The sequence below is a fragment of the Alexandromys fortis genome, unplaced genomic scaffold (assembly GCF_014885135.2).
Source record: "Alexandromys fortis isolate MF-2015 unplaced genomic scaffold, M_Fortis_MF-2015_v1.1 scaffold_125, whole genome shotgun sequence".
Lineage (NCBI taxonomy): Eukaryota > Metazoa > Chordata > Mammalia > Rodentia > Cricetidae > Alexandromys > Alexandromys fortis.
This window is the reverse complement of record NW_026068026.1, coordinates 4,797,770-4,817,191: the sequence shown is the minus strand read 5'-3', so window position 1 is coordinate 4,817,191 and position 19,422 is coordinate 4,797,770. Positions and strand designations below refer to the sequence as shown.

Genomic DNA, 19,422 nt, shown 5'->3' with positions numbered 1-19,422 from the left:
TTTGGGTTTGCATCCATGGTCTCTTAGCTTCTGCAGTACCTCTATCCAGGACCTTCTGGCTTTCATGGTTTCCATAGAGAAGTCAGGTGTAAGTCTGATCGGTTTACCTTTATAAGTTACTTGGCCTTTTTCCTTTGCATCTCTTAATATTCTTTCTTTAACCTGTATATTCTGTGTTTTGATTTCTGGTGTTTTCATGTTGTTTTTCAGATTATTGGGTGAATCCCATCTCCTCCTATCGAAGCTATCTAATGGGTCTTTTAAAACCGGATCAGGTTTCCCTGTTGGCCAGGGGCTCCTCTTACAAAATGCTGTTGCTCTGTTTCCTGGCTCCTACCAGGGGCCAAGTTCCCTCTTGCCCCTCAGAAGGGTCTTCAGGAACAGGAACAGGCTCCCTGTTTGCCAGGGTCCTCGACAACCAAAGGCCTACCTCTTTGCTTTAATTGTAGTGGGACGATCTGCTCTCGGTGTTGTGCGCTGGTCCCCGCCATCTGCCGCCTCCTGCTCCTGTCTGCTGCCGCCTGCGCCCTCTAACATTTATTTAGGCTGATCAAAGTCCTGCCCTGCTTGATAGTAAGATAAAACTAAGTCTAATTAACACAATAGGAAAAGTTAAAATTTCCCCTTATCTGAAAAAAATCAATCAGTAAATGAGCTAATAATAAGCCTAGGTAGAGTGGGACATCTAAAAAGCAAAAATAAAAATAAATTAAAACTTGTAGAAAACAGCATAGGAGATCATCCTGTGGCCTTGGAGTTGGGAAGAATTTCTTACAAAACACAAGTGGGTTTTTGTTTGGTTTTGTTCAGATCAATAAGGGTCTGGGGAGATGGTTCAGCGCTTAGGAGCACCTGCTGCTTCCAGAGGACCCGGGTTCAGTTCCAAACATCTACATCAGTAGTTTATAACCTGTAACTCCAGCTCCGGGAAAATCCGGTGCCTTCTCTTGCCCTCAGGCTCCTCTGTCCTCCGAGGGCATGTGCACACACATGATGTAGACACTTGTGCACACACCTAAACATAAAACAAATGAGTCCTTTTTTAATGTAGTCAATGTCACTACATTAGCAATCACAAACTTTTCTTCAGAAGACAGAAATAGCCAAATGGTAAGCTGTGAGACAAGGGAAGATGTATGTACCTTGTTCAACCTAAGAGGGATTTTTATCCATTCTGTATGCAGGACTCTTATAGACCAATAAAACACGCAAGCTGGGGATATAGTTTTATTGGTAGAATGCTTGCCTGGCACAAATGAAGCCTGAGTTCAGTCTAAAGAACAGCGTGAAAAAAAAAAAAAAGAACAGCGTGGTGTGTTGGTGTGTGCCTGTCATCCCAGCCCTATGGGAACAGATGCAGGAGGATGCTTGTTGTGGAATATTATTTTAACTAGGCAAAGATGTGCTACACTTGTTTATGCTGTGGAATATTACTTAAACTATGTAAAGGTGCATTGCTTTTGTTTGTGCTGCCTTTTGTTTAATGATGTAAGGATGGGCTGCATCTGTTCTGCCTTGCCTGCCTAAGGGCACCTGATTGGTCTAGTAAAGAGCTGAACAGCCAATAGCTAGGCAGTAAAGGATAGGCAGGGCTGGCGGGTAGGAGAACTCTAAGCTGGGGGAGAAAGCAAGAGAAGAGACTGAGGAGAGCCATGGTGGGTGGGGAGAAACATGCCCAAGGCAAGAAGCCAGGCAGCACCAGACAATGAGAAGCAGTGAAAGTTAAATAGACAGAAAGAAAAGTGAAAAGCCCCAAGGAGAAAAGGTAGAGAAAGAGAAACAGGTTAAGTCAAAAGAGCTAGCCTAAACTAAGCTAAGATAAGATAAGATAAGCTAGGCCGAGCATTCAAAACTAAACAAGTCTCAGTGTCCTGATTTGGGAGCTGATTGGTGGGACACTTTTCCTCCTAGAATTGGTTGGTACAGTTGTGCTCGGGTGCAGAGGTGGTGCTGGGCTTAGCTAACAGTTCTTCCCTTGGCTCCTGCTTTGTTCTTCCTCATCTGCGGTTCTAGTTTTCATTCACGGTCTGTCCCCTCCTTGTTAGCATGGCAGTCTTTCCTGCTCCGTAAAGCCAGCTACAAGTTAGGACTTACGGGGCCCTTGGCGCTTTTCACATTCCCCCCCCCTTGTTTTATTTACTAGCCCCTCTGTCTCCATGGCAACAAATGTGCCCGCCACGGAGTTAAAACCTACAGACGGTACGTTTGTGCCCAGTCAGAGTGGGTGCCTACGTATAGAAGAGCTTGCAGAGACAGCAATTTAAAAAAAAAATGGTTTTGGTTTGGTTTGGTTCTTGATTTTATTTTTGTTTTTTTTTAGTTTGACTCTCAAGAATGGCAAGTCAAAGCCTGGCGGGGGGGGGGGGGGGGGGGATCAATGGGTGAAACTGAATTTTCAAGAAGAGCATGGCTAGAAGAGCTAGGGGTAGCTAGTTAGAATGCGGCCTCAGCACCCCATAACCCAGGCATGTCAGGGGGTCCACCTTCTGTCCTAACATTCTAGGATACCAATCAGGAAGATTGGTAGCTCAGGGTCATCCATGCAAGTTTGAGGCCAGCCCGAGCTACCAAATAAGAAAAAATAAGAAACTGGTTCATTTTTAACAGAATACAGGCGGCAATGTCTAAAACTTTTCTACGTTATAGGATATCTCCCATTGAGAGTCTCATTCACTTGGCCAGTACTCCAAAGGGCTTGTTCTGAGGGCCAAGGTTGGTTATAATACTGGGAAAGAATCTGAGGTAAAACAGACTCCTCTCCTGCCCTCTCACAGTCTGAAGTGAGCTTCCAGAACTTGCCACTTGAGTAACTAAAAAGAGAAGTTAGCCTGGAACAATGGATGTTTAAAATCTGAAGAATTAATTATTGGCCTGAGGCAGGCAGCAGAGTGGTGAGTTTGGAGATGGGGCACGGGCCCCCTGCACTCCGGTGTGGCTGGTTGTGCTAGCCTGGAACGTGTCATCAGACAAGGTGTGAGAACAACCGGATCATCTCTGGGCTTTCTGAATTACACACATGCTTTGTAAGAAAGGGGAGCCTGCGGTAATAAAACAGAACTTGTGTGATTTGTTCATTATGAAGACGATCAGGAAAATGGCTGAGTAACAGCGTTTGGATTGCTTCGTGCACCCTGTGTGTACCCTAGTAATGGAAGCCGTACTGGGAGATCAAGGAGACTTCATTTGTTTCAAGCTCTGGAATTAGGTGAAGTGGCATTCTCCTCTCTTTCATGTGTGTGGCGTTGTTCTACGTGAGCTGTATAATTTGGCAGGAGGACCCCAGCCTTAGCCTGTCTCCTTGAGAGGCTCATGAACTCTGAATGCTCAGGCACTCTCTCTGCTGGGAGCTGTAGAAGCTGTAAAATGGAAATTCAAGTGGAAGATGCCCTAAAAAGTCTTAGCCAGGCTGTAACTCTGAGATGAGGAGAAGCCCGCAGTTCCAGAGGCCCTATTCACCTTTCCATTCCTTTCTCTGTGAATGTGGCCCAGGACCCCAGGTTTGCTTATGGAATCCTGATGTGGGGGGAAGCAGATAGTGACTGTGCCTGAGCCAGAGGGGGGCTGACCCTCAGGTCAGATGGCCCTTGCCTATTGTTTGACTGAAAATGACAAAGGAATAATGCACCCCTAGTGTGGGAAACCTGGGGGACCAGAGAGGAAGCAACCCAAGGAAAAAGAACATGTTTCTGAGTCTGATACTCTCTGTAGACCTGTCTCGCCCTGAGACATGAACCAGGTTTCCCTAGTGTTATCTGGAAAGGAAGCCAAGAGAAAGAAGCAGAGCTCCACGTTGACTAGGCAGGAGTTTGGGGGTTCTTGTTTATGTTGTGTGTGGTTTTTCTCTCTTTCATTTTTCTTTTGCTTCCTGATGACGGCAGCTCTCAACGAACGCCCAGCGTTATCTTCCCTTGATGAAGTCCTCCCCCAAAAGAGGAATATAAAATCGCACTGTCTCCCTCACTTTGTGAGGGATGAGTTGATTAACGTAAAGACCAGTTAACATACTCATGACCTTCACACCTTCCTCTCGGGCAAGGCAGGGAGGTTACCCGTGGCCCAGTGATCTGATAAACCCCAGCTTTTCTTCTCTTTGAACTGTCTCCACAAAAGAACCAGAAAATTCAAAGGCAGCTTTATAGAGGACCCAGAATGTGAGTGCAGTATGCTTTGGTCTTTCTTTCATTTTATTGGTGTTTGTCCTGAAGTCCTGTGGAGCCGGCAGCTCCTTGACTCTTCTGTGGGGTCACATAGGAAGCGCCTCAGGTGAATATTCTAGAGAGAGGTTGTTGAAGTTCACAGGGGTTGGGCTACACCAAACCCTTGTTCCCCTAACTCTAGCCAGACTCAAGTCATGTGACTCAGAGACACCTCTGAGGTAAAACAGGAGGACTGACCCTCATCCCCTCTGCGAAGCTAGAGGTTCACTGGTGAGTCTCCCAGGGGAAATTATTCAAAGTGGGAGCAACTGTCTGAACTATCTGTGATTAATGTTTTGTCAGAGGGGATAAATTGTTACTATTACTGAAAGGGAGCTGGGCAGGCAAAGGCAAGAAAAATGAGAACCGACGTGAAAACAGGTCCTGGACTCACGCTTCGAGTGCTGAAGCAGATCTTCACAGGGCTTTGCCAGCTCGTTATTTCCCAGAACCCCTCTATAGAAGCCTTAGATTTTCTCTCTTACCTCCTAATAGCTCCCTGTTGCCCCTGCCGTGCCACAAGGAGATATGTGTACTCTATGCAGATATAAGCCCCAGCACACGCTAAGTACATAGAGCTGCCTGCCCAGCCCTGTCAAGAGTCTAAAGGAGTCGTTAAATACCAACGTACCAAAATCCCTCTCCCTCAAGCGTGAGACTTGTTACTGGTAAGGGTGTTCTCCCCTTCTGCCCTCTCATTAGCCCTGGGCTTTGAGAAGGAATGGGGAGGAGAAAGGTCAAACACCCCACTGACAGCCCACAGCCTTAATGGCGGTATTAAATGCCAGTTTGTATTACCCTGGTAATAATCTAATTTATTTTGGCAAAAGACAAAACCTCTCTCTCTCTGAATTTTTTCTGTAACTTAGTTGAACTAAGTTCCTCAGCAACACCATATGCTTTCCAGAAACTATGCCTCAAATGCAGAGAGGAAGGACACCCCCTTCCCCGTTCTCCCCCTCCCCAACTTATCGCTTGCAGGTTTTTGGGACAAATTCCTGAGTGTTTGACCTGGTGTTTGGAGACTAGATCAAAATCTGCACTGCTGTCCCTTGTGCGCTGTTTAGCCTATTCAGATCCGTGGGAAGCTGGAAGGCAGCCTGAGCCCCTCCCTGGCTGCAGCAGTCACTCCTTCTCTGCTGTTGCCGGGGCTGGCAGAGAAAGCTGTGTGAGCTCTCAGCTATGCATCAGGGACTTCCAAAGAGCTGGCCTGGGAGGATGGCGAAGGAGCTGGGTTATTATTCCTCCTCGTATTGAAATGCTGCTGTTTGGGAACTGGACTAAAATAAACATTCATTGCTGAAGAAACCAAGGAGCCCAGTCACTGCCAGGGCACTGAGAAGCAGACAAAACCTGGCAGTGGGTAGCAGGGGGCAGGGGATCCTCGCTCTTCCCACGGGGTGGGGCGTACTCTCCAGCCTGATGCCTTGTTTTAGTATCTCAGGTTCTTGGCCTAAACTAGTGTCAGAAAACCATGAGTAGCTAGCTTCATGGGCTTCATCTTGGTTTTGAGGGGTGATCCACCTCCCATGGGTTCACCTAATATATGTGTCTCCTCTCAAAACAAATTACTACTTTCTAAGCACAACAAAGGCCCCCTCTACTCATCACCACAGACCCTGCCAGTGTCCCAAAGCTGGGGAGTTTTCTCCCTCTTAAATCTCAGAGACCTGCTCAGAATGCCAAGAGGGCTCCTCCTCCCTTCCCATTACATTGTATTGTTGAGGGGGTGTGGGCCAGCAGATGGAGGTTGCCTTTTATACGCAAATATTTGGACCCCTTTTACCCACCTACCCTCCCTCTTAGAGGACCCTTTCTGCACCGTCCAAATGACTAGCAGTTCCCACCCAGCAATAGCTGCTAATGGCTGTAAGGACAGCTTGAAGCCTGAAGTTGACTTATTTTTGACAGTCCCATACTGATGCCAATGTGACCTCGTGGGAAACGGCCTCTGTAAGAGGTAAATGACTTAAGGCAAAAGCTTGTGGGAAGGAGACAGCATTTGAAGTCTCGTGAGGGAAGGGACAGTTCACCCTTCATGATCTCTGGCCATGTGCCGGCCGCCATATTGGATGCTTAAAAGGCAGAAAATCTTTTCTCTGCAGAAGCCTTGAGATTTACAGTTTGACTACTCCAGACTTACAGGCGAGGAAAAAAGAGGGGCCCTAGAAGCTAAGAAACTTTTCCAGAGCCATCCATTTGGGTGGTGTGAAAGCAAAGATGAAATCTTAGTGGTCTATAACCACTGAACCTCTTGTCTGGATCACTGAATAGGTGACTGAATTGCAAAACAGCAGAGTTTATTGCGCCCCCCTCGGTGGTTACAGAAGAGCTTCAGCCTTCCCATAGTTGTAGCCTGTGTTTCTCTACTGTCCCTGCTGTCCTTCCCCACCCCCTTCCCCAGCTTCCTCCACCCCTCCATTCCCACCCTCCATCCCTGCTTCCCATTTCTGCCTTGTGAATTTTCCAAACTCCAGTTCTTCCCTGACAGTCTTTTTTTTTTTTTTTCTGCAGAACTTTGTTGATCAATACTGAAAGCTTAGGGCAGGGAAGAAAAAAACAATCTTAAAATTCAAAACTCATCTCCTAGGGAGATCCTTGGCCTTGGAGAGAGTGAGCATTTCCAATGACCCTAGTTCCCTGGTGCTGCCTGGGCAAGCATTTGTGAGGAAGGCACTGGTAATGATAGCTGTTCCCCATCCAGCTTCCAGAATTGCCAGCCGCCTCAACCAGCCAGGTCCCAGGCACCCACAATTCACCCCCTGTCCTGTCCTTCGCTTCTGGGCTGTGTGTTTTGTGTTTGTTTCATGTCCAGGACATGTCCCTCAGTCTGTGGCACGTATATGTCCTTGTGTTCAATGCGAGTTCTTAGTGTCCTCCTGCTTCGTGGCCACAAGAAGCGTCTTCTTTCATTGTCGCCAGCCCGGGCATCTCTGGGAAGGTAGAGCTTGGAAAACAAACCAGGAGCGAAGGTAGCTGGGGGGGAGGATTTCTTTGTATGCTAGTCTCGATGAAAAGCAGCCTTGGACTGGCTCCATGCTCGGAACAAATTGACTTTTGAATGCGGTGTCCACCAGCTTGGCCCGCTCTGGCAACTGCAACCAAAAAAAAAAAAAAAAAAAAAAAAAAAACGCCTTCTCCAAGAGCTGAGCTCAGTCTGTGAGGAAAGCTTCCATACAAGGGCCTCACAGCTGACTTTCCTTCTAGCTCGAGTTTCCCATCCCATAAAAGGCCTGCCAGGAAGCTGTCCAGAAAGCTCAGGTTCATGGCTCACTTGTAGGATGCCGTGTCCTACAGAGAGCTGTCTGATGGGGAGGTTGTCACACACACACACATACACACACACACACACACACACACTGCTGCAGCTGAGAAGCCATGCTCGGAATGAATCTCAACTCCTCGGAATGGGGTGGGGCCCAGAAGTCCCGGGATGTTCCCTACTTTTCTCCCTCAGGTTAGAGCCTGCTCCTCCCAGAAGAACATGGGTACTAAGGGCAGATACCTGACAAAATTAAGGTTCTAAGTTAAGGAAGAAATAGCTAGGTAGGCCTAAGACACAGGACAGATGTGAAGTCAGCCTTCATACTACTACTCTGACGTAGGGATCCTAAGCCCCCAAATTAGCATAAATGTGTGAATCACTGGGGAAAATCCATAGCATCCCCCCCCACACACACACCAAAGATAGTTTTACATCTCTAGCTAACCCTGGGCACAACAGTCAACAACTGATTTCAGAAGAAAAACTTGTGCCTTGCTTTAAAACACACATGGAGCCAGGCGGTAGTGACACACACCTTTAATCCCAGCACTTGGGAGGCAGAAGCAGGCAGATCTCTGTGAGTTCGAGTCCAGCCTGGGCTACAAGAGCTAGTTTTAGGGCAGGCTTCAAAGCTACAGAGAAACGCTGTCTTGAAAAATAAAAAAATAAAAATAAAACCCACACATGGAGAAAATCATAAAGATGTGATTGAAACCCCACTACTCAGCCACCCCCAGAGAAAACCTGGATGCAATAGGATGGTTTGAAAGGAAATAAACCTGCAAATGTAGAGTCAGGCAGTGGATTTGGGAAAGAACCGGAGAAGCCATCACTATGATGGAGTTGCTCCCTGAATGGACTGAGTGGTGAACTTCTGAAGAAACAATCAAAGGAGAGAAGACCGTCACGTAAGAACAAGTGCAGGCTACCTCTGGAAGGTGCAGTGGCCAGGAAATTACCTAAAAACCTCAGGGCCGGAGATGGCTTATCCTGTGAGGGTGCTTGCCACCGAGCCTGATGAACCTAGGTGACCCCTGGAGCCCACCCACGGGCTGGAAGGAGAGAACAGACTCTACAGAGTGTTCCACATGCATGCTGCGGCATGCTCATACACACATAAACAAATAAGATATTCATGAACTAAAGTACTTTTGCAGAGGACCAGAGTTTGGTTCTTAGAACCGTATCAGGTGACTTATGAACATGAAACTCCAGCTCCAGGGGACTCGACACCCTTTTCTGATGCACATGCACACGTGTATGTGCACACATGCACACACACACACATAACACTTGAGTCACAATAACAGTCTCTAATACTGCACCTTCAAGAGTTATTACTCTTAAGTTAAATCAAGATTTTCATTGTTCCAAGCTGTGTACGCTCATCCCTGGAGCATTGCTAAAGGACTTATCTTAATGTCCTTCTATAGCAGGAAACAAAAAACCACTCAGGGTGAAAATGGCCTGAGACAAGCAAAGACGTTTGTATGAGCGTTGGTTCCCTTCCATGCCCAAATAGTAAATGATAATGGTGACCACTAGAGGCTTAAAGCCAAGGCAGACTACAATAGTACACCGCTACATGGATGGTGAAGGGAAGGGTTCTAATGCCATTTTAGTTTCTTTAGGAATAAGGCAGAAATAGTGAATTGTGTATTAAAAATTGAGTAGGCTTGCCAAATGGACAGAAGTAAATAATATCTCAAGTATCACCCGTCTGTGGGGTGTCCGTGTTCAAAAGCGTTAATGTGGGAGAACATAAGCAGAAAAGGAAATGAATGGAAAACCCAGAACAAGTCTTTGTACATGTGTGCGTGTCTATGTTCTAGAGAAAGTAAAGGCCAGATACACCAGTGTCATCATAAGTGCGACTCTTCATGACGATACAGTTGGGCGTATTTTATTAGCCAGGCCCCATTGGAGAAATAATACTCTTAAAACAATGAGATTTAGAAGCCCTATTCTGCTCTGTAAGCTTTAGAATTGAATGCTATCAAGGGGAGAAGGTGGCAACTGTGATTTCTTGCTTCGATGATTGATGAGGGAGCGACTCCTTGGAAGCTAAAACAGATGAACGTTTATCGAGTTCTTCCTAAGTCCTGATTGGGGCCTATGAAGAAAATTAAGAGCGTCAGGGAGAACAGGTGCTGTGTGCTAGGGAAGTATCACGCCTGGGTGCCAGGAGAAGGAGGACGTTCAAAAGGCGATTACACGGTTAGAGAACACAGTTGCAGGATGTTGGAGGGGATGAGCCCTGGGATTGGGCTGTCAGAGGACAGGTAGGGAGGGTACAGCACCTCCTGCTGGGGGAACGAAAGGAAAGGAAAGAAATTGGAGGAACAAGAGTGGATTTGTGTACCAGGAAGTTCAGAATCTGGGGCTTTAGATTGGTTGGCAGAATACTTACCTAGCATAGACAAAGCCCTAACTTCAATCTCAAAGACCCCATAAAACTGGACACAGTGGTACACAGGACCCTAGGACTCTGGAGGTAGAGGCAGGAGAATCAGAAGTTCCGGTCATCTTCCAGTTCAGCCTGGGTTAGACGGTTTCTCTGAAATAAAGCTTAAAACCTGAGGGAAGGGCTGGAGAGATGGTTCATTAAAAACTAGGCTCACAATCAAAACTTCAGGAGAAATGGATAGATAGTGATATCCCAAAGAATTTATCTTTCAGCTGTATTTTAAAACTAAAACCTCATTGGATGAGGCCATTGTCTCCAGGTGACCCAGGACTCAACTTTAAAAAGTCCTGCTGTATACATGTATGAAGTTCTCGTGTGTGTGTGTGTGTGTGTGCGCGTGTGTGTGTGTGTGTGTGTGTACAGAATCAAGAAAATAATGGCGAAGCTAACTCTGGTTTGAAAATACTGGGGAGGCCAGGCAAGATGGTTCATGCCTGTGATCTCAGGACCTCAGAGGCCGAGGCAATACAATTGCGAGTTCAAAGACAACCTGGCCTGTAGGGCAAAATCCTGTCCCCACAAACTAACACAGTGAAAAACCAGAGGCAGAGTGTGGGGCTGCTCTCTTGCCTGAATTCCCTGACTCATCTCTTTCTGGTCCCCTAGCCGTTTCTCATGACGGCCAGCCCTGCTCAGGCCTGTTTGCCTCGTGAGCAGACAGCCATCAAGAACTCTGTCTGGGCTTGTTAGAGCTTCTTTTTCTGACTTTTTAAAACATGTCTTCTTGTCAGCCACATTTTCCCACAGTTCACCATGAATTTTTTCTTTTTTTTTTTTTTTTTTTTTGAGTTTTTGGCTGTCCTGGAACTTCTCTGTAGATTAGGCTAAATTAAAAGTCAGAGATCAACCTGCCTCTGCCTCCTGAGTACCGGGATTAAAGGTGTGTGCCATCACTGCTGGTGTCAGTGATGTTTCTGAGTCTCCAAAGTTAAGGTCTAGACATGATAACCATCACCCTAATGTTGGCAACATTGTTGCTAACCTCATGGTTATGTTTTACATGTACAATATTACATACAACTAAGAATAAGCTCAGGCATACCCCGAGGCTGTCGTGAATGTGTAGAATGTGGGACTTGGGTGTTCATGTAGTTCTTTAGTCTAAGGTGACTATTTTTAAAAAATATTTATTTTATTTGTGTGTGCATGGGTGCTTTGGCTGTATAAATGTTTGTGCACCATATGCCTGCCTGGTGCCCATGAAAGTCAAAAGAGGGCATCAGACCCACTGGAACTGGAATTTTACATGGTTTGAACCACCGTGTGGGTCCTGGGAACTGAAGCACAGCCCTCCTCAAGAGCAGCCAGTGCTCTTAACTGCTCTCTGGGCCATCTCTGCAGCCCCTCTTATTTCTTGACCACAAGAGGAGACAGACTCCTTAGTTAGGACTAACTGCTTGCATGTTTCCTCATGTCTAACAGACTTCCATGTCAAGCCAGTAATTCTCTCAGTATAGTTAGAAAAAGGTGTCTCTCCAACCTACCCACTATCTGCCCACTCGGAGGCGGCATTCATTTTGCATTCATTACAATGTGTGTCACACTCTGCTGGCCACCTGGGCTGCATGAATAGACTGAATTCTTCAAGGCTGTAGAGCTTGGAATGCTCCCAGCCCTGATCATTTGCTAAAATCCTTGTTCTTAAAAAATCAAGTCTGTTTTAACCAGAGTGCGTACATTCTTCAGAGGTTTAGAGAACACAAGGGCATCTATCCCGAGATCCCAAAGGTAACGCACCTCAGCTCCGAGCAGCGAAAGGTCACGAGCGCCTTGTAAAAAGCCCCATTGTTGGGCTTCCAAGAGGCCGTACGTGCGGTGACATTTATTTTCCCGGTGATTTATCAGAATCTGCCTCTTAGCTGTTTAGGTTCCAAACATGATTTAATCATGATACAAATAACAGACTCATTATCAGAGTTGGACTCACCTTCCCCAAGCTTGACAAAATTGATCTTTAAACCAAAATGCCAGTTGCCATTTATACAGAGAAATACAGCTGACTGTTTCTTTCAAAGCACAAAAAGTAGCATATTCTTTCCTGGTAGGCAGGCCTACACAGGGGGCAGACCGTTATCAGCTGGTTATTTGGTGAACGTGAAATCAGAAGGAAGAAAAGATGACTCACCTGTGTTTCCTGGCAAAGGCTTAGACGTAATCCATTGCACACTAAATCCAGCCCTGCCAGACTCTTTGAAGTCTCTCAACTGAGACTCGGCCCTGATCAATACTGAGTAGGAACGGCCAGTGTTTTAGTTCATGCCTATGCCTCGCAGTTGACAGAAGCCCGTGCCCACAAACTCCCGTCCATGTCACACTTTCGTCTCTGGGTGTTAGCCCGTGTGCTAGGTTAGCATCATCTTCTTTCAGTTTACAGTTGAGATCTCAGTGAGCAATTATCTTTTCAAATTCTTGAATGATCCTTCACTGCCCGTCCAGGAACTACAGGAAAACATCGTAGTGATAAACACATAGACAGTCATCCCCCTGAGGCTCTACCAACCACTTGCACCCACCACCCACCCTTCACCTTCTTGTTATACCCCACGTAGTCTCTTTAAATTCTTTAAATTTTTGAACTTTATATTCCAAAAGGTTTACCACAGCCATGAATGGAAACTAAGCTACTCTCCTTTGATACAAAAGGAAGATGGCCTTAAAAATAAACACCTCGAAGACAGGAGTTCCTGCGTTTTGTTTTGTTTTTGTTTCTCATGTGCTTATTTGGCCAAAGACTGCTCGTCATGGAAAACTGGGCCTGGGTGGATCTTTATTAAGATATAAGAACACCAAACTAGGAGTCTCTTGGATCCATCGCAATAAATAACATCTGGAGTGGCTGAGCCGTGGGATAATGTAGGAGACCATTTAATGTTGTTCGCTAAAAATACATCAGGCCTCCCTCCCATATTTGGGGAGAAGATGCTTCTACTTAGCCTTTTGTTGTTGTTGTTTTAGTTTTAGTTTTAAAGGTAGATGGGAAATGTATGGCCGTAGTGATGCTTCCTTCCCAGCCTTCCCAGGCCTGGTGTCTGTTGATGCTGTTCTGACTGTCTCATTCCTGCTCCCCCCCCCATCCCCACCCCACAGGTACACACTGGCGGCTCAGGACCTGGTGATGCGCGCCCGAGGCGTTCTGAAGGATAGAGGATGGCGGATATCAAATGACCGGCTGGGCTCGGGAGACGACATTTCTGTATACGTCATTCCTTTAATACATGGAAACAAACTGTCATGAAAGGGACCCAGGGGACTGGGAGGGCAGACAGAAAGAAAACTGGGATGCCTCTGAGCAGGGTGGAACTGGGGAGTGCCTGGGCTGGATTCCAGGTGATGCAATTTCTTCCCAGCCCAGATGGGGAATTTGCTGCCAGGAGGCCTGTGGCTTTGCTTTCAAGGTGACCCTTAGGTTTCCATTCTTCTTTAATGCCAGGTCTGGACACTGAACAAGAGCAAAACACACAGTCTGCGACTGGGTGTTATGTTTCTCTTAGTTTCTATTGTAGGGCCCCTGTTTGGGGCACAGGCATAAATTTATTTATTTTATCTAGAATAGCAGGGCGGCCTTTTCAGGTGTAACTAACAGACGACTCCTCAGTCTGTCAAGCTGCCAGCCTCCCTCCAGGTGAAGAGCCACATTGAAAAGTTGGGGACCATGCCTCAGAAAACGTGAGCACCCATCTCCAGCGACTTCAGGGATTCTGCCTTGTTCTGTCTCATCCCTTCTTCTCTCCGTCTCCCTCCGTTTCTCTAGAGTCTCTGTGGAAATGATGGGGTGAGGTGAAGGTTTTTGTTTTTGTCTCTTCTTGACATTCCTTGAATCTTCCTCATTTCTCTCTACTGGGACTTTCCCAGTTCATTGCTGGGCAGGTTCCATATCAGCCCAGTCTGATCTGACTCGTCCCATGTTCTGTGTCCCATACACAGGTTCAGTTGTCCAGAGCAATGACCCATTTGACAGACTGTCTTTGTATTATGACATTTACCACTGAGTTCTGTTTTCTCACCAAATCAATCTTTGATTTAACCTGTGGGCGATTGACTGGCCCCACAGACCCTGTTCTTTTGAAGGTCCCTCTGTGCATCTTGAGATTCTGCTCTGAAAGAGAGGTTGGTTTTTTACTTCTGGACTAGGTGGGTACTCTCCCCCCTTCTGTGTCCTGGAGACACATAGGAAGCAGCATCCAGTACAGCAGCGTGGGAGGAAAGAGTGTGGGATTCAGGCTTCCTAGGTCTCTGACTGCTCTCCAGCCCACTCCACAGGAAGTGTGAGCATCACAGTTCCGCCAGGCAGTCACGCCTGTCACCTTTGCTCAAGGGTACATGGGATGACACTTGAATAAAAACGAATTTGAATTGGGGCTAGTCATGTTCTTGCTTCCCTCCCTGTCCCTCAAGGGATTCATGCCGTAGAATCCTAAGAGCCGAGACCCCTCCTCCCACCTTACATCCACCTTCACCTCTGCGTGTGCTTCACAAGGATAGCAGCAGCGCACATGTCGGGTAGACTCTGCCTCCTGCTCCTTGCTGGAAGGACAGCAAAGTTCAACTTAAGAATCGCCCGTCTTCTTGAGCAGATTGCTGCTCTGCCCAGGGACCCTCACATCAACATCTGATTGCTTAGCCCTGTTCTTACAGTCTTCCAGGATATCATCAACTTGGTGTGATTCAGACACTCTTCCAACCCAAGAAAGAAAAACAAACAAATAAAACAGTGCTATAATTTCCCTAAAATGCTTGCGAGGCAGTTCCGGGTCTTGTGTTTAAGAGAATTCCTTCCCAGAGGAGACAAAGGAGAAAATCCTCCAGGCTGGTAAGTCATCCGCATTCCTAGAATTGTAGATATCTTCTTAGGAAAGGCCTGGTGCCTTCCTCCTCAGGAACAAAGTCGCCACACTGTGTAGAACCAGTACCCCACTCCAGCAGGTAACATACTGTGTGTGTGTGTGTGTGTGTGTGTGTGTGTGTGTGCGCGCGAGCGCGTGTACGCCAACTCGTTGCCTGAGAAATGTGAGCTGCTGCCATGGCAGGAACATCTTCATCTGGTTGTGCACCCCTCCTCCTTCAAGAAGTCTTTACCACCCCAGACATCTCTGTGGGGAGTGGTTTGTGGCAACCACTTGCTTCTCTGTCAGAATATGATGCTGTGGAAAACTGTCCGGGCATGTTTCGGCACCGTGGTCCTCTTCCCACATTCCCAGTTCTCAAAGCCATGAGCCCATGGGAAAACAAAAAAGTCTTGACGTCTGGAGGAGCCAAGCCACCATCTTTGGAATTATTCCTGCCTTCCCAATGCCTTCATATTTTTGCTTTTCTGGACTTCTCCCTGGGTCCTTGACCTTCTCCAGTCCTATTCGGGTGACCAGAGTCAGAATTTGAGTATGAAAACACCTCATAGGTGTTGTGACAACATTCCCTTAGTTCAGTGGCTGCCAAGGCACATCTCAGGAAAACAAAACAAAACCTGGAAAACCCAAACTCACATTCTCCTAAAGCCTAGGGTCATGCTGATTTTAGTTAGAAATTCTCTTCATGAGACCCTGTGGGTGGGAGGATTTTAGTCTCAAGCTAAAGCCCTGTTTGTGTTGCGGGGAGGGAAGAAGACTAGAAACAAGGGGAATAAATCAGAAGCGGGGAACGTGATCTGTCTGCCCATGGCAGACCTATCCAGCACTGATATTGCTCTGTGCATTGAGCTAGCTCTGTTTGGGCCTCATTGTTCGCCCGGGCTCCTAGTCACCCTGTCCCCAAACAGTAACAGTCTCTGTAACAGGTTGGCCCTTGGAGCATTCCTGGAAAGGTCAAAAGACAACACACTCAGCAGAATTCTGCAAAATGTATTTCTGTGTTTAGAAACCATGTATAGAAACTTATAGCCAGACCTGCTTGCCCTGACGGCCTCAGAGGAGGCCTTGTGTAATGAGAGGCATTTGATTTCCTAGTCAAGTCTTTATGGGTATCTGGGGGGTTGTGTGGCTACTTCCTTTAATGAAAGGCTCTTTCAACCCTAAATCTCTTTGCTCAGCGGCCTCTGCTCTTCGTCTTGTGGTGCCTCCCTGAAGAGTGTGAACTCCGAAGCATTTTTACTAGGTGGCAACTAAAGCTTTGTTCTTCGAACACCAAATGTCAGCAGCCAAAGATGTGCAAGGGGCCTGCTGGGGTTGTGTATACCCAGTGGTTGTCCTTGTGGCAGAAAGGGAGTGGGGGACAATCGGGCTGGGCCAAGTATGCAGCTGTCTAACCGGAACAAGCCGGAGAAGCCAGTATCTCAGTTATTTTCCACAGTATTCAATTCTGGAGGACTTGAGGGTTGGATTTTTTAAATTCCTAGCAGCTTACCTCGATGGGTTGTGTGGAGCCAGCTGTGTCTTCCCGCCACACTTCCCTGAAAGTCCCTTTCTTGAGGGGAATTCTACCCACAGATGGATACTGATGGGCAAAAGTGAGTCTTCAGAACCGAATTTCACTTCAAACCTTGGCGGTTTTGCCGGGGACTTCAGTTTCCCAAGGCCACTAGTTTAGAGTCCCTTTGGGAAGGTTTCCATTTTTAAAATGCTAGCTCTGCTTCTTCTCTCCCCTCCCTTGCCCCCTTCATCCGCCCATCTGCTGTATTTCCGAGGGAGCAAATGGCGGATGCTGTTGTGTGCACTGATTTGAAGGTGTCGCCCTTCCTTAAGTGAGCCAGGATCTCTGATGTTTTCAGAGTGTGTATGTTGTACGGTTATAAGATTTTAATTTCAGTGCTTCTGGGCCAGCTGCAGAAGAAAGCAATGAAATTGTCTATGCAAGGAACAAACAGACTGACCCTAAAGTCTACAGATCTAGTAGTAGAGCAGCCTTTAGCCACAGGACAGAATTCTGTGTTTGGAGCTCATAATTGTGAGGGCCTGGAGACCACAGCCCCCCTCGCTGAGCAAACTTTGGGTGCTATGTGGCAATGCGGGCAGCGTGTACGCTGGAGCTTTCAGAGGACACTGCATGAGCAGCCCGGCTTGCTCGCGCCCTTGTCAGATGTGAACGCCATTGAGGGAACACTGCTCTTTCTAATTCACGATGTTATCTGTGTAAATAGCGTTAAGTTTTCCTTCCTGTGTCTTAAGTGAAGTTGTGTTCATGTAGCAATCAAGTAGGCAGTGACCAAATAAGGCTGTAAATGTCTTGTTTTCAACTGCGATGTGCTGGGGATGGAGAGCCTTTGTCCTCCACTGCCCGTCTCTCATTAGAGGAGTATTTTGTGTGTGTTTATGGGGTTGCAAAGTTACTCCTTCATTACCATTTTGCTTCTTAATATTCTTTGTTTCTTTGGAAACCCAGGAAGGCCCCTAGTAGGGATCATTTGTAAGAATATGTATGTCATGGTCTGGGTTTCCAAAACTACTCCATGTCCAGTGAGTTGAGAGGAATCTGCCTAAAAACGGTTTCAGAACCATGTACCCTTCTCCTTTGTGATCGTGAAGCATTGCCTTTTGTAAACCCCAAGTGAGGACTGTTTAAGGGGGATCTATTTTGTGCGTTTTGAAACCTAGGTGCAATGTCCCCTGGAAAAAGCCCAAGAACTGTATATGCTCAATGACATTTTAAATAAAATACTATATATGTATATATAAATATGTATATAGGATATCTTTAGCAAAGTGTCTCTGTCTCTTGTCTTTGAAGTCACTGTGCAGGTAATGGAGCTATATGAAACTATCATGGGTTAATGTGAGCTTGTCACATGTGAGCACAGACTCAAAATCTAAAGGGAAGAGTCACCATGTATAATATGTATAATATATATGTAAATTCACACAAAGGATTTCAGAGGGAAAAATTAGTCCCAAGAGTAATTTTTCCAATTTAATATTCCATACAATATATTTTAATCATACTCACCCCAACTCTCAGATCTACCAATAGCCTCTACACACACACACACACACACACACACACACACATATCTTAGTCTTTTTTTCTTTTTTCTGAATTTACATTTCCTTTTTTAAAAAATATTTATTATGTATATACTGTTCTCCCTACACATATGTCTACACACCAGAAGAGGGCGCCAGATCTCATTACACATGGTTGTGAGCCACCATGTGGGTGCTGGGAATTGAACTCTGGGCCTCTGGAAGAGCAGTCAGTGCTCTTAACCTCTGAGCTACTCTGAGCTATCGCTCCAGCCCTTCTTTTCTGTTTTTAGAAGTTCACTTTGTGTTGCCCATATAGTCCTGAGTGTGGGGCCATCCACTGGAGCATGGGTGATATATCGGCAGCCGCTTACTGGTTCTTCCCTCCCTCAGAAGCCATCAGCTACCCATGTGACCCCTTTCTCCTCATGCTAGAATGTTGACGACTTGCTCTTGTTCAAGCAGCCACAGCGTTGTGAACTTTTGATTACAGGCTTTTCTGGTCATGGCCAGAAGAAACTGTTTTGGTACAGTCCTCCCTTTACCAATGGTTCTCCCGATCTTTCTGCTCCCTTTTCTACATTGGTTCCTTGGGAAGGGGTTAGGATATAGATGTCTCGTTTGTGGCTGAGTGCTCAAGAGATATTCTTAACCAAAGACAGTAAGAATTAACACACACACACACACCAGTATCAAAGCATCCTGAGTGCTCACAAGACTTAAATCCAGGCACAGTGGTACATGCCTGTAATGCCGGCCCTCAGGAGGGAGACAATCAAGAGTTAAAGGTCATCCTCAGCTACATGGCAAGTTTAAGACTAGCCTGGGTTACATAAAACTCTGTGTCTCTCAAAAAAAAAAAAAAGTAAACTATAAGCTGTGCCAACTTCAAAGTTCCTTTGCCAAGCAGAGTAAAACATCAAAGAATATTCTGTTTCATTTTCAAATCCAAGAAGTTAAAAGCAATCTAACCAATGTTAATAAGATGTTGATCTGTTGAGGATGCTTAACCAAGATCCCATCAGATGTCTGAAAAAATTCGTAGTAGTGAACTTTATGGACAATACATTCTTCCTTATGCATATGTATATGTGTGTGTGTGTGTGTGTGTGTGTGTGTGTGTGTGTGTGAAAGAGTTTGGTTTACAAATTACAGGGTTGGATGTGGTGGTTCTTTGCCCAATCCTGGTACTTAAAAGGCTAAGTCAAGACACAAGTTCTAGGCCAGTCTGAACTATAAAGCAAGACTCTGTCTCGAAAGGGGGGAAGGGGAGGGGCGGCTAGAGAGATGAGTCTGTGGTAAAACTGCTTGCCACGTGATCATGAGGACCTGGATTCAGATTCTCAGAATTCGGATGAAAACATGCCCGTTAGCATGAGCATCTGCAATTGCAGCACTCGTAGAGAGAGATGAGAGGCTCAGGTGGGAGAATCCCCAGAGCTTGTGGGTCAGACCCAGTAGAAAGACAATGAAGAGACCGTGTCCCAAAGCAGAAAGTGATGGTTGACTTTCTGGTCCTACATTGTCACACATGTATGCCTATATTCACACGCCCATGTCACAAGGACACATATACACAAAAAAGACAACAGAGTAAAATACAAC

The 19,422-nt window shown here is 46.3% G+C and overlaps 1 protein-coding gene across 3 annotated transcripts in view; it reads left to right on the top strand.

The window, feature by feature from the left end:
• Ppm1h (protein phosphatase, Mg2+/Mn2+ dependent 1H) overlaps positions 1–17,559 on the top strand; it is a 262,145-nt gene extending 244,586 nt beyond the window's left edge. For all 3 annotated transcript variants that reach the window (XM_050163872.1, XM_050163873.1, XM_050163874.1), the window contains one exon: positions 13,016–17,559. In XM_050163872.1, the coding sequence (XP_050019829.1) occupies positions 13,016–13,163 (148 nt within the window). In that variant the 3' untranslated portion in view covers positions 13,164–17,559. The remainder of the gene's footprint in view (positions 1–13,015) is intronic.
• Positions 17,560–19,422: the final 1,863 nt, after the last annotated feature.